Source organism: Colobus angolensis, unplaced genomic scaffold (genome assembly GCF_000951035.1).
Source record: "Colobus angolensis palliatus isolate OR3802 unplaced genomic scaffold, Cang.pa_1.0 Scaffold517, whole genome shotgun sequence".
NCBI classification, from domain to species: Eukaryota; Metazoa; Chordata; class Mammalia; order Primates; family Cercopithecidae; genus Colobus; species Colobus angolensis.
The window spans coordinates 1,212,481-1,227,094 of NW_012118677.1; the positions used below are offsets into that span (position 1 = coordinate 1,212,481).

The 14,614-nt window shown below is 38.8% G+C and overlaps 1 protein-coding gene across 2 annotated transcripts in view; it reads left to right on the forward strand.

Moving 5' to 3' along the window:
* Positions 1-2,056: 2,056 nt before the first annotated feature.
* The window catches only part of DHRS9 (dehydrogenase/reductase (SDR family) member 9), a 28,691-nt gene continuing 16,133 nt past the window's right edge, over positions 2,057-14,614 (forward strand). The window contains exons 1-2 of one of the 2 annotated variants that reach the window (XM_011960601.1): positions 2,057-2,289; positions 4,462-4,726. Coding sequence is in view for 1 of the 2 variants with exons in the window: in XM_011960600.1 (XP_011815990.1) it covers positions 2,195-2,289 (95 nt within the window). In the remaining variant the exon portion in view is untranslated. The remainder of the gene's footprint in view (positions 2,290-4,461; positions 4,727-14,614) is intronic. The other variant, XM_011960600.1, reaches the window with a different exon arrangement.

Genomic DNA, 14,614 nt, shown 5'->3' on the forward strand with positions numbered 1-14,614 from the left:
TATTGTCATAGATAGATTTGTTGTTTTAAAGCTTGCTTCTTCATTTTCCCTGATTGTTTTGTTTTAGATTCAGGGGTTACTTATGCTTGTTTGTTACACGGGTATTACATGTGTAATGGGGGATATTGGGCTTCTAGTGTACTCATCACCCAAATACTGAACATTGTACTCAAAAGGTAATTTTTCAACCCTCATCCTCCTCCAACCTCCCCGCTTTTGCAGTCTCCACTGTCTATTATGTCCACCTGTGTCCATGTGTACCCAAGACTTAGCTGCCATTATAGGTGAGAGCATGCCATATTCCCTCTCCATTTTGTGTGTGTGATTTATTTCTGTTGAATAAAACAATTTGTATTTCAGATTCCCCTGCTGGTTTGATGATTAGAGAATAGTTGCACTTGTTTCCTTTATTCTCTGTTTTTCCTGTGAATTGGTCATTGGATGTAAAGGCCCCATTCAATTCAGGTCTTTTTGTTTTGGGGTTTTTTGGTGTTGGGAAGGACTTTTTTCTTGCTTTCATTGTGTCAGATCCTATCATTTTCAGTGAAGTTTTTAAAAGCTAACTTTTCTTTTTTTCTCTTACCTCATCCTTGCCTTTGTTTTGCCCACACCTTCTATCTGCAAGTAACCCATATTAAAAATAGAGTGTATACCCTTTCATATATTTCTCCATATTCACATAGGTATCTTTACACACGCACACACAGAGTTTGCTTTCCAAAAATGAGGTCACGGAAAGCCTTCCAAGTCAAATAGTAGAGCTCGAGTTTGTTCTGTTTAGTGGCTGCAAAATAATATTCCACTGTGCATATGTACCACAATTTATTCAGTTATCTCACTACTAGTGGGCACTTGCTTTGCTCCCAGTTCTTTTTGCCCCATCCTGTTCATATACACTTACATACATTTATATAGGATAGAATCCTAGGAGTAGGATTTTTGTCTCAAATAGTAGCTTTTTATTTTAACAGATGTTTTTTCCGGACAGCTGTCAAAAAAGGCTGTAGCAATTTACATATCCATCAGCAAAGGATGAGATCACCCTTTCCCCCACAATCTTAAATAGTCTCAAGGAGCCAGCAAGGATCAGCAGTTCTTCAAGGAGAGGGGAAGGCTCTATGAGATTCCTTACTCAGCAATAAATGAGCTAACAGTGAATGATTCCTCAATAGAAAGGCCTCTTCCTAAGCGTCTTTGGATCTCTTTAGCCAAGTAGGCCTCACACAGAACCAAAGTCCAGAACACCCCAAAACAGGGTCTGAAGACAGTTGTCTCAAACTCACTCCTCCCCACCTCATGAATCCCTGTGAGTTCTTTCCTACTGGATAGTACTTGCATATTACACAATCAGCTGCATCTAGCATCTGCTCTTAATTTCATTTGATATTTTATCATCTCAGTTAAGATTCTGGGAAAAAGAAGTTGCCTGGGATTGAAAGAAACTAGGAAACTCAGCGAGATCATTCTTAAGCCAGGTAAAAAAATTTTTAATGCTCACATGTGCATATGTGATGGTCACACCAAAAGGAGCACCCACCTCCCTCCCTCTGTGACAGACACATTTTCTTAGCCTCCACCTTTCCTTCTTTCAAGTCTCCCGGTTGCTGAAAATCCAGTGTTTCTGTTCATTTGTTACTTTTATTCTCAACCATCTTCTCTCTTGCTCCATCTACCAGAACAATAACCCCCAATATAATACTTCTCACCTCACTTTTCAACACAGGACCTCTTGTTGGGTAAGCTAAAAGGATATGTGTTCTGTAAATAAGAAAAGTCTTTGTTCAAAGAATCTATCAAATGTTCCCATGACTCCATTCCTAACTATTTGTATATCTAAAGATCGTATAGTAGAGAGAAACAAAAGATTAGCCCTGCTTCATCTTACAGCTGGGAGAGTCATGAAAGGCCAAATGGGTAACAAAGCTCATAGTTTTGACCAAGCCTAGCTACAAAGAAGCTACTTAAATGTCAAAGGCATTGTTTGTATAAAAAGGGAACCAATGTACAGGTTCCCTTTATAGTAGAAATAAGAGAACTGCCTGTTGACAAAGGGAGGAGGAAGAAAATACAAAGTACACTTTTAAAACATGAAGGCTTCATAGCAGTTCATAGTCATTCAGAGAAACTTGTTCCACTGAGAGTGACCTGGGAGAGAGGATTACATTATTATGCCAGAAGGAAGAGGCCACTATGCATGCCCCATCACCAGCCTCACCCTCCTGGTCAGCCTTACAAGAGTGACACTAGATATACTCCAGGAGTTGGACCCACCACAGCCTGCACACTGGAGTAAGTGCTTTCCTCCAGTCGAAGCTCATCTTAGAATTATCTGTGACTTAGACCATCCCCAGAATGGTGCAGTTGCAGGAAGCCTAATGTATGTCACCTGAGACAGCCTTGGATCTGAGTTTCCTCCTTACGTTTTGGTATTTGGAAGCGGGTGGAGAAGACACTGTTGGGTAGAAGTATGGGAGGCATACAGATTTAGAAGAAAAAGGATGACTCTATCTTTAGTGTATTGTCTATGGCGGTATCTAGCCTTCCCACTGTATATTTACATTCCACCTACAAACATTAAAATAAAATCCACAGTGCACTCCTTTGTTTTAAAGAGGAACTAAGAAAAAAACTCAAATTGTCAATTTGGTTCCAGATTTTTTTTAATGTGATCTTTGATCTGAAGTCAATATAGGAAGAACTCTGAACAAAGTAGCACTTTCAAAGGTTGCATATTAAAGAGGTGAAATGAAAGACAACTTAGCACTTGAGATGTGAATTTGAATGTGTATATGGTTACAGTCTGGATAAGACACTGTTAACAAATGATTTCATTAACTCATCGCCTATGTGCGACCACTGGACAAGGGGAGGGGGTGCTCCGGCTGTGGTGCCATATACTGAAGCTGAACCCATGAATTGGGCCCACTGGGATTGAGGGACAAGCCAGATAGATGGCAAGAATTCTAATTTCCAATATGCAAATCAGTCTAAACATTTGACTTTTTAAAAGTCTATTTGGAAAGGTTTTGAAACAGGGCTTCACTAGGCAAGATCATTAAGTAAGCAAAACTTTATTGTTATAACCATTTCTTTGCCCGGGTGCATGAGGCTCTCTTCTTCTCTTAGTGACAATAACATGCTCACAGGAAGGGTTCAATATTAATTATTTACACCTTACTTCATGTGGATTTAAGTCAATGTATTATCTATGAGGTTTTATATTTAAGCCATACTTGTGAAACGTTAAAGAGGAAAAAGCATATTTAGCACATTTGGGGCACCCTAAATGTGTACCTGAGTAAATTTCAGTTTTTTGAGTTGTTTGTTTGTTTTTGTTTGTTTGTTTTGAGACAGAGTCTCACTCTGTCACCCAGGCTGGAGTGCAGTGGTACAATCTCGGCTCGCTGCAAACTTTGTCTCCCAGATTCAAGCAATTCTCCTGCCTTAGCTTCCTGAGTTGCTGGGATTACAGGTGCCTGCCACCACGCCCAGCTAATTTTTGTATTTTTAGTAGAGATGGGGTTTCACCATGTTGGTCAGGCTGGTCTCGAACTTCTGACCTCACGTGATCCACCTGCCTCGGCCTCCTAAAGTGGGTTTTTTGTTCTTTTAGAGAAAAAAGATCCCTACTTATTTTAAAGGGTGATAGCAGTGTCCTGACTCTACCTAGACAGATATGTTCATTCACATGCTCATTCCAGCTGAACCACAATAACTGTAATTTTCAAAGAAGGAATACAGAGCCTGGGAAATCGGAAGAGTATGGCAACAAACCAGTATACAAGGAAACTGAAAATGAAAAATCAGCAAAGTGGCATTTGTACCTGCCTGAGGGACTACAGCAGTGAAGGTGAAAGGTGGAAGGCTAGGTGGGGGATATTAGCATCATCTCTTCCCCTCCTCACCTGCAGCCTCAATACTTTCCACTGTGGTCCCAGGATATGCCAGGTCAACTGTGCTCAACTCTGAAACAGGCAAACTCTGGGAGGGGAGGAAGCATCCTTTCCTATTCTCAATGGTCTCAGCTCCAGAGACCACTTTAGTAAGCTCTCCTTGTCATACCTTAAAACATAAATTAAAACCCATAAGCAATTCCAAAACCTCATTTTATTATGTTGTTTTTATCTCCTTGCTCACCAATCTTAAAAAAATGTGGTAACACAAATCTCAGAGACTGATTTCTCCTACTTACTCTCTTAGGAGGGAAGGAGTGTTAAATAAGCAAAGGCATGCTAACAGGAAGGAAAAAAATGGAGATTATGAATAATAATCATAATTTGAAAATTATTAAAACAATGCACCTGGCAGTTTACAAAATATTTCTTTGTTACATTATTTCCGCTGCTGAATTTGATCAAGAGATTGTACTCATCATAAAATGAGTATTATTGATCATTTTAAAGTCTCTTCTAAAAGTGGCTAAATTTATACTGCTGATTCCTTTTGAAACGTGACCTACAGCTTCTTGGCTTTTATGAGCTATTCAAGAGAGATTTAGTCATCACGTTGTGTCACAATGGGAGTGACTCACAGAGCAAGGAGAGAACCTGAGGATTCCTCACACATGTAGTACTCAGAGCTCTACGGAAACTCAGGCACCTCGACCTCAAGAGGATCAGCCTGGCCAGGGTGGCACAACTCTTCCTTCCCCGTGCACAGCAGGAAAGCTGCCGTCAGCTGAGGAAGTCCACCAACAGTTTCTGTGTCCCACTTCATCTTTAATAAGGTAACTGATGACAGTTTTGTCATTTACTCTTTTATTTACCACGTCAATCTAAACTTTCTTTGATTTTCCTCACTCTTGCAGAATCAATCAGTAGTCTTTCAAGCTGTGGTCAACTGTCACTACTTCTTTTAATGTAACACATTAGAACGCAGTGATGGGAGCTGGGTCCATCTCACCATAGAAATGACCTCAGTGTGACCTGGGATCTTGCCTTAAACTCCTCCAGGACTCTCTTTGAATGTCCTTTATGGACATTGGGACACTAGGGTGTCCCAATTCAATTCATATTTTGTTATTTTCTCTGGGCCTTCTTGACACCCTCTGTGAATATATGATTAATTGGAAACTGGAGGGGGAAGTCTCCAAAAAGCACAGGAATCTTAGATGAGTTTCTTATTGAAGCAACAGATTCATGTCAACTGCAGGTCTGATCTGTTCGTCTGTCTGCTTTATCAATATTATCAGATGTGAGTTTGCATGAATACACACACATATACACTAAACTGAGGGAGAAAATGTCTTGTAGGTCATGAAAAGCAGGGAAATTCCCAACAGTTCATATTTGATCCCTGGATCCTGGGGTGGCAGCAATAAGCCTGCTTCAGATATTTGCTCCCCATTTTATGATGCGATGGTTTGGTTTTTCAAATGATGATACGGCTCCTTTCTCAATGACTTGATGTTTAGGAGGCGTACTTCAATAATTACATTTTAAAATAAACAATCAAGTTAGAGTTGTACAAATGGCTCTGAAATGTCCTGCTACACTATTAGACCAAGGGCACAGACTGTGCTTCTGTACTATTTATCCTAGTACCCTTGGCATATATTAACTGCTCTAAAAATGTCCTTGGCTACACGCTGCATCAAATGAAAGTTAAATGTTATACCACTTTTCTATTCTATTTTTAATATTCAAAGAGGGTGCTCAGATTTTAGAACAAATCTCAATGCTTAAGTACACACAAAAAAATCATTAACTCATACATTTCAAGGGTATGAAATGGGAACTGGTATTAAAACTCTTATAACAAATGTCACTGTCTTAAGGGACAGTGTTTAAAAACTCAGACCTTTTCTTCTGCTGAAAGATCACTGTGGCTGAAATGTGCTGAAGTTTTAAACACACTTTTGGAATCTACACATATGTTCTATGCTCTAAGCTTTCCTTAAAGCCTTGTGACTACAAATGATAATTGTACACAACATATAATCTTTCCCAGTTAGCAATTTTTATGCTGTGACCATAAATAAAGTAATCATAGCTTTAACAATAATTCTTAACCTGCTAATACTGTCAGGAAACATTGTCAAAATAACAAATCTAGGAGGGGCTTGGGATAATTAATGAATAGTTATGGATGTGATGATGAATTATAGTTTAAAAGTTTTGAAGGAAGGCAAAAGAAAATCAGAGATGCTTTTATCCTTAGAACTAAAAATGCAAAATGTAAATCCAGCAGATATTCCCTATATGAGGCAGTTGGTACACCTCTGCTAGGAGGGAGGGAAGCTACATCCTGAGGAGGCTGTCTGAGTGAATCAGTAGTGGAAGTACACGCAAACTCCAAGCCTCGTTGTCCCACTACCCAAAGCACAGTCTGACTGCCAAGGATTACCTCCCGTCCTCAGGGAAGCAGGAATCAAGGGCACTGTAACTAACCAGAGGAGGAGCTTCTTCATCCATTGAGTAAGGGAACTTACCCTCCCATGACAGTAAATACCAACTCAATTATATCATCAGCAGCATAATAATTATTATAATTATTATTTCAGTCAGAATCTCAAAAACGCATTTGTTGCTTAATGCAAGCACATTTAACATAGGGTCCCTTAGCTCTATTAAAAAAATGTTTTTTCAGATTTCTAGGTGGACCATTTGAACACATTTTTCACAGAAATATGATTTTTTAGTTTATGTCAGTAGGTTCCAGTGTTCATTTTTTTAAGTGTGGAAGAAATCTCTAAAAGCCACTTGGGTTTTTTAAAAAACAAAGCAAAACAAAAACCAGGTTTTTTTTTTTTTTTACTTCAATGAAAAAGGAATGTTGTGTAAGTTAACCAGGTTTACAATATTCAAATATACAAGGGGCATGCATGTTCAGTGGCTTTCAGTATTTAGAAAGTCACGCAAGAGAACTCCAAAAAGAGAATACTTTAGAAAATCGTTGCTCAATGCTTTCTATTTGATGTATTTTGGTAAACAACATAGTTGTTGATTCAACTTGGGCCACAATTGCAACACACTGGAAGTAAATAAAGATTCTACAAACTCCTGACAGTGTAGTTGACTAGCTTTCTAAAAGGAAACACTTCATGAAGTTATGCGGAAATAAAATCAACTGGTCTGGGTGGAACTATCTAGAAAGAACTCTACATTGCTTATAAAAAGTATACTTTACAATAATATTGAGATATTTTCTGTTCTTTTTTTTTTTTTTAACTGTGTCATTTATTTTTAAGGAACAGAGGAAGGTGAATAAGAGAAGTGAAATTAATCCTATTTTTAACTTTTTTACTAGGAAAAGAAACTCAGAATAAAAAAGTTAAGAAAAGCAGAAGTGATCAAGGAGAGCACTCGAGTTGCAATATTTTCCTTTGGCTGCTGACAGGCAGTTACTATAAAGCATTGAGCATGGGGTATGAAAGACAAAACCAGTTCTCCTTTCTTGGTTTCTTTCGAATCTTTGTGGTATAGTAGAGAACTTTTGATAAAGTGTTCTTGTGCCTGCTGTCAACTGATAATGTGTTCATCTCTTTGCAGTTCTGCCTTCTCTTTTCACACAGTTTAGAGTTCAGAGATCGAAGTTTTAGTTCTGGTCACTCTCTGGCAAGTGACCATAGTTATGACCTCTACTCTACACCAGAAATATCTTGACAATTACGTGAGATAAATATTACATAAACACTTCCCAAAACTTTACAATGTTATTGAAATTGGAAGTGTGAATATTATATATTATTATAATTTCTATTTTCCTTTTGCCCCAGTGATTCAGAGGTCTCAAAGATTAATCCAATTATCACTAGAACTCTGGAGCTAGAGTGGAGACTTCTTTCTTTCCTTCCTCTTTTCCTTTTTTGCTGTACAACACTTACTAAACATCAACATAATGCCAAGTATCATGCAAGGAACTGCTAATGTAGAGAGGTGTACGCATAGCCCAGAGTTGAGTGGGAATACAGACTGAAGTGGTAGAACACAATGGTCTGGGTATCAGTCCTGAAATTGCCACTACAACTGTAGCTGGAGTCAATTAAACAGAGTTTCTGGATGTGTTTCCTCCTCTATACAGGGGGGATAATTTTATTGTAAGGTGTAAATAAGATAAATATTTATAGATCCTAGAAAAGGGCCTACAACATGTTAGGCACTCAATGAACCATAGCATTATTATCATTCCTCCCTGACTTGGTCAACCAGGAACTTGAGAACCATAGATTTGCTAGGAGGATATTTTGAATTCTGTAGTGTCAGTTGGCCACTTACCAAATGGTACCCCCAGAGGAGGTGGGGGGTCAACAGCATGGGGTAAACCTTGAGGGAGGGAACAGATGGGAGGTGATTAGATAAAGAGATTTGGGTGAAGACACAGAGCCAAACCATCAGGAGGATAGCCTCCTATCCTCCTGATGACAAAACGACATTTAAAAATATTTAGAGAGAAATTAATGCTTGCAGCAGCAGGATATGAGTAATTTTTATAAGTAACCCAACTTTTCCACTGAGGCCATTAAAAAAAGAAACTCATCAATGTGACACTACCAAGGAGCCAATGACTAAGTTTCCAGAAAAGTAGTTCTAGTGCTATGATGTTCTGGACTCCCAAAACTAGGAAGTTCTAGAATAGTGGTTCTCAGCTGGGGGATATTTTGTCCCCAGGGGACATTTGGCATTATCTGGAGACATTTTTGGTTGTCACAACTTGGGGAGGGGTGCTACTGCTCACTAGAGAGTAGAGGCCAGGGATGCCACTAGACATGCTACGATGCACAGGACTAACCCCACAACAGATAATTACCTGGCCCAAAATATCCAAAGTATTCAGCTAGAGGAACCAATGCCTAAATATGAGCAATACATAGAGCAGACTGCCTCATAAAGTGAAAGCGATTCATCCTGCCGTGAAGATAACAAGGTTCTTACTGTAATGGCAGACATTAGGTCGTTTTACTTCACCCAGTACTCTCCAAGGTAGATGTTGTATTTCTATTTTACAGGTAGGAAAATGGAGGCTAAGAAAAGTTAGTTTGTCCAAGGGCCCTCTGACGATATTGAAACTGGGATGGAACCTCTGCCTGCTTCCTTCTGAGGTCTGGGCTCCTAACTACTGCCTCCTGCCTCAAGCCAAGAGATTTATACCCTATTAAGCAATTTATTGTGCGATAAATTGGAAGACGCAGCAGATAAGCAAACAACTGAAGCAACTAGGTCAGTTCCTGGAGTTTCTGAATTGTTGGGACCAAGGGGCCATGCAGAGGTAACTACAGCTGGCATCGTGTGGTTGAGGTGGCCCTATTAGCCTTTTAGTTGCTGTTACTCATTTATTTCTCAGTGGTCAATGAACCAATTGCCTATCAAAATGAACCAATTGCCTATCAATCAGCTTTGTGTATACATCACGTTCCCATGGCTCTGACCCAGGTTACTGCTCAGAGGTGGCATCTTGGCTAAAATATTGCTAGAGGTCAAAGATATGTGTGTGTTTGTGGTAGATTTAGTCGAGTGGTCTAGAGGAATGTGAACCTTAGAGACTGAAGAAGAACCAGCATTTTTGGACAATAATACTCGGGGTAAGGAGAGTGTTAGCAAAACTCTAGGTTAGCATTGGCAGTCCCTAGGATTCAGACTGTAGGCCTGAATGACCCTCAGTCCAGAGCTGTACCTAATGAGGACAACACATTTTAATGTGAGTCCATTCTTAACAGCAAAAAAGTTCCTCTTTGCTTGTCACCAGGGAAAAATCGGTTTGCATAGAGAAAGTGCAGATTGAGGGGGAAGCAGAATGGATGAGGATTAAAGAGGGAATCCAACTACTTTGGTTTGAGCTTTTGTTCTTCTTTGGTAGTTGTAGAGGTGAGCTTACCAAAGCGTAGATGACAGGCAATGTGGTATACAAGTTACTATACTCCAAAATTCTGGGGTTCTTTCTTATTTTGTGCATGACATCCAAAGCAGCCCAATAAAATCTTTTCACAGAAAAAAAAAAAAGTTTTACTCTCCTTTGCCAAATTTTTAACTTTTTTATTCAGAAATAATTTCAGAATTATTGAAAAATTTAGAGACTAGGACAACCCAGATTGCTCAAATATTAACATTTTACCACATCTGTCTTCCCATTCCTCTTTATATACACAGGTGCATGTCTGGTTTTAACATGTTTATATACATATCATTATTATTTTCTTAACTGTTTGAGAGTAAGTTGAAGACATGATGCTCCTTACTCTTTAAATACTTCAGTGTGTATTTCCTAAAAAGCAGGCCGTGTTCTACATCATCACAGTATAATTATCAAAATTGGGAAATTAATATTAATTCAATACTATTTATCAAATTTTAAGATCTTATTCAAATTTCACTTGCTGGCCTAATAATGTTCTTTCTGAAAAAAGAAAAAAAAATTTGATCCAGGATCACATGTTGCATTTGGTTGTTGTATCTCGATGGTCTCCTTCAATCTGAAATGGTCCTTAGTCTTTCTTTTCTGTCATGACTTTGATGTTTTTGAAGAGTACAGCCATATATTTAGTAGCACTGGAAGATGTTTCCCCATGCATAATTAGCTTTGGATGCTCCACAGAAGAGCTGTTGTGTCCCTCCCTGTGCGCCATATCAGAGGGCATGGGACGCTGGTTTGTTCCATAACTAGTGATGTGAATCCTTATCACTTGGTTAAAGTGGTATCTGTCAGATTTCTCCACTATAAAATCACCATTATTCTCTCTTTAATTTGAAAGCATATGACAAGGAGATTGAGATTCTATAATTACTGCCTGTCATCCGAATTTGACCCACTAGTTTTAGCATCCATTGATCATTCCTGCCTAAAACCATTGTTGCTATGTCAGTTGCCAAATGGTGATATTCTAATTCCAATTCCATCATTCCTCTGACACTTTTTAGATGGCATATTAATTCTAAGGAAAACTTCTCCCTTTACCCTTATTTATTGATTGATTTACTGCAGAATGGATTCATGAATTCATATCTTATTCAATGAGTTATTATCCATTATCACTATTGGCTTTGATGTTCAAATTGTCTCATACTTTGCCAGTGGGAGCCCCTTCAAGCTGACACCTATGAACTAGTGATGTATCTCCAGCATTCATTGAGCACTTACTTACTTGTAGCATAAGATTCTCCAGGCTTATTTTGTACATTCCCATCCGAGCTCAGCCGTGATGTCAGCTTTTCCAAAGAACATGAACACAATGTTTAGAAATTGATATCTGAGCCCTTGGTATGTTCATTGCTATTGGAGTGTCATTATTTCTAGCTCATCAGGTAGATCTAGAAAGTTACCTATCCATTTCTATATTTACTCACTCATATTCAAAACCAGGAGTTCATGCTGATTCTTCCAACTATAATCCCACTCCACAGGGTTCATTCCAGTCTCTCCCTTTTCATATTTGCTACTCCTCTTTCTGACAGTGTGAAGCCTGGCTTCCATCATCCACAACTTAGTTACAGTTGACCCTTAAACAACACAGGGATTAGGGGCGCCAGTGCCCCATTCAGTTGAAAATTCATGTATAACTTTTGACTGCCTCAAAACTTAAGTCACAGTCTACTGTTGACCAGAAGCCTTACCAAAAACATAGTCAATTAACACATATTTTGTATATGTATTATATACTGTACTCTTGTAATAAACTAGAGAAAAGAAAATATTATTAAGAAAAGCATAGGGAAGATAAAATATTCTTACTATTTTTTAAGTGGAAGTGGATCATCATAATGGTCTTCATCCTTACCATCTTCATGTTGAGTAGGCTGAAGAGGAAAAGAGAAGAGAGGTTGCTCTTGTTGTTTCAGGGGTGGCAGAGGCTGAAGAAAATAAGCACATATGTGGATCCAGGCAGTCTGGATCCAATATGGGATCCAAACAACCCATATTGTTCAGATGTCAGCTGTGCTTATTTTCTCAATGAAATAATTGGAAATATTAGGGTTGTCTGTTTTCTAGTTCTGGTGGAGGCATGGATTTTATGTTATTCTATTTGTTCTTCTCTTTGAATTGTACATAGTTTTTGGAGTATGTCCTAGGAAATTTGGATTGACATGACTGTCACTACTACAGCTACCTCAGAAGTGAGAATACTTTTTTAACACTTGAAGTGGAATACATAGTATTACAAAAGAAACCTACGGTATTGAAATACACCCAAATATTTATAAGCTTATTCTATTAACATGGTGGCAGGAACAATAACCACCACAATTTTGAAGTGGTAATCAGCATTAATCATATTTTGAGATAACTCCAACAAATGCAATGTAACATGAAAATATTTGTTATTTCTATAGGTAACAAAATCACAGACAATAAAATACTACTGTGGCTTGTTGTTTCTTTCATAATTGAAGATTGTGTTAAACTTCAGCTACAGTTTGGAAAAAAAAAAAAGATGGGATCTTTTTACCATCCAAATGGAGAAACCCCTGAATTCTATCCACAGACTCTCTCAGAGCTCTAATGGCACCTCTTTGCCTGAGAAGCTTTCACAGATGCCCAAATCATCCATCCAACTGAATTCAATCCCTTTGGGGCTGGTAACCCAGTTTAATGCACAGGAACAGAACATACCCTCCTTGTGGCTTCCCTTCCCCCTTTCCCTCATCTACTTTCCCCTCTGGGACCTTGTGTCAGTTATTATACTATAACAGAGGAGGCTATGAGGGGAGATGACCCTGTAGCCACAGCTATTTCAGACATTGGATGTTGCTTTTGGCCACTGGACTTCCTCTCAGCAAGCATGGGCAAGGTGTGAAGTGTTGACTTTATCAACTCAGCTTGTCAGCTTGGACACTTCTCAGCCCAGCCCAGAGTGGAGTGCTCCAGTCCCCAGAGGCCCTCATCTGTCTCCTACAGTGGAAGGGCACAGCTGCTAGTCCCAGTGACCTTGGCAAATCACTTTGTTGCTTTGAGCCAGTTTCTGAGGCAAATAATATGCCCTTTCTAACTCAAAACGCTGTTGAGAGAACAAAACAAGACCTGTGTGTGAAAGCACAGCATAGAGTGCCTTACTAATGTATGACATTCTTTTACTGTGACTCCCTCATACATACCCCTGGTAAAAATGACAACACAAAAACTTCCAACTCCCTGCTCCAGAGAACATAAAACCCCACAAATATTGTCTTCCTCAAATAATTCCCCTGGGAGTTTAGATTGCAATGAAAGCTACAGAATCCATTCAGAAAATGTATTAAACATTTAGCCATTCAGTGATTATTTACTGAAGCGATTTGAGCAAAACACTATAGTAGTTGAATTTATAAATATAAAATTTCCTTAAAAGGTTTAACTATGTAATTTTGCAAGAGTTAGTTATACCACTTCCCTTCCCATAACTACACATTTGTAATGTGTTTGAGAAGGGGAAATCCTGCTACATGGACATTGATTTGCAACAAATTATAACTCCTACACAGAAAAGAGTTGGAAAAACTATACCAAATTACTAAGCCATGGTAATCTAAAAACTTGACTACTTTAGAAATAGTTGTAGTTATACCACAAGAATCAAGTAGGTTCTCCAAACTTAACATATTTTAATACTCCTCTGACTTAATTTTTATCAATTGACAATTCTTTTTTTTTTTTTTTTTTTGAGACAGAGTCTTGCACCATTGCCAGGGCTGGAATGCAATGGCGCAATCTTGGCTCACTGCAACCTCTACCTCCTGGGTTCACGATTCTCCTGCCTGATTCTCTAGCCTTAGCCTCCCGAGTAGCTGGGATTACGGGCACCCACCACCACACCCGGCTAATTTTTTGTATTTTTAGTAGAGATGGGGTTTCACTATGTTGGCCAGACTGGTCTCAAACTCCAGACCTCGTGATCTGCCCGCCTCCACCTCCCAAAGTGCTGGGATTACAGGTGTGAGCCACCAGGCCCAGCTGAAAAGACAACTCTTTTATCCCTTTTTTTTTTTCTTTAGCTATAGATCTTCTAGGGGAAGAAAGATAAAAGCAGAGCCCAAAATTTTCTTGAGAAGTGAAGAAGACATTACATTGATTTTTTTAAAAATCTGAAATAGTCTGTTTCTCAAACAGCAGTAAAAATAAAGTGTGTGTGTGTGTAGTGTTTAAAATTCTGTGTGCATGTTTATATTTCTTGATATAGAAAGAAAACTTTACATATACAGAAAAAATGGGGAAAATGCACTAAAATATTGAATTAAGTGTTATAATCATTACTATCCTCTTTTTCTCTCTGTTTTTTCTTGAGGATAAATTACTTTTACAAGCAGAAAAAAGTATATGATGTTTGAAAAGAATTCAAAGGAAAAATCAGGAAATAATATTAAGAAAATAAAGTCCAGGCTGGGTGCCGTGGCTCACGCCTGTAATCCCAGCACTTTGGGAGGCCGAGGCAGGCGGATCACCTGAGGTCAGGAGTTCAAGACAAGCCTGGCCAATGTAGAGAAACCCCGTCTCTACTAAAAATAGAAAAATTAGCCAGGCATGGCAGTGGATGCTTGTAATCCCAGCTACTCAGGAGGTTGAGGCAGGAAAATAGCTTGAACCCGGGAGGCAGAGGTTACAGTGAGCCGAGATTGTGCCACTGCACTCCAGCCTGGGTGACAAGAGTGAAATAAGAAGAAGAAAAAAAATAAACCAAGAAAAAAGGGGAGGAGGAGAGAGGAGGGGA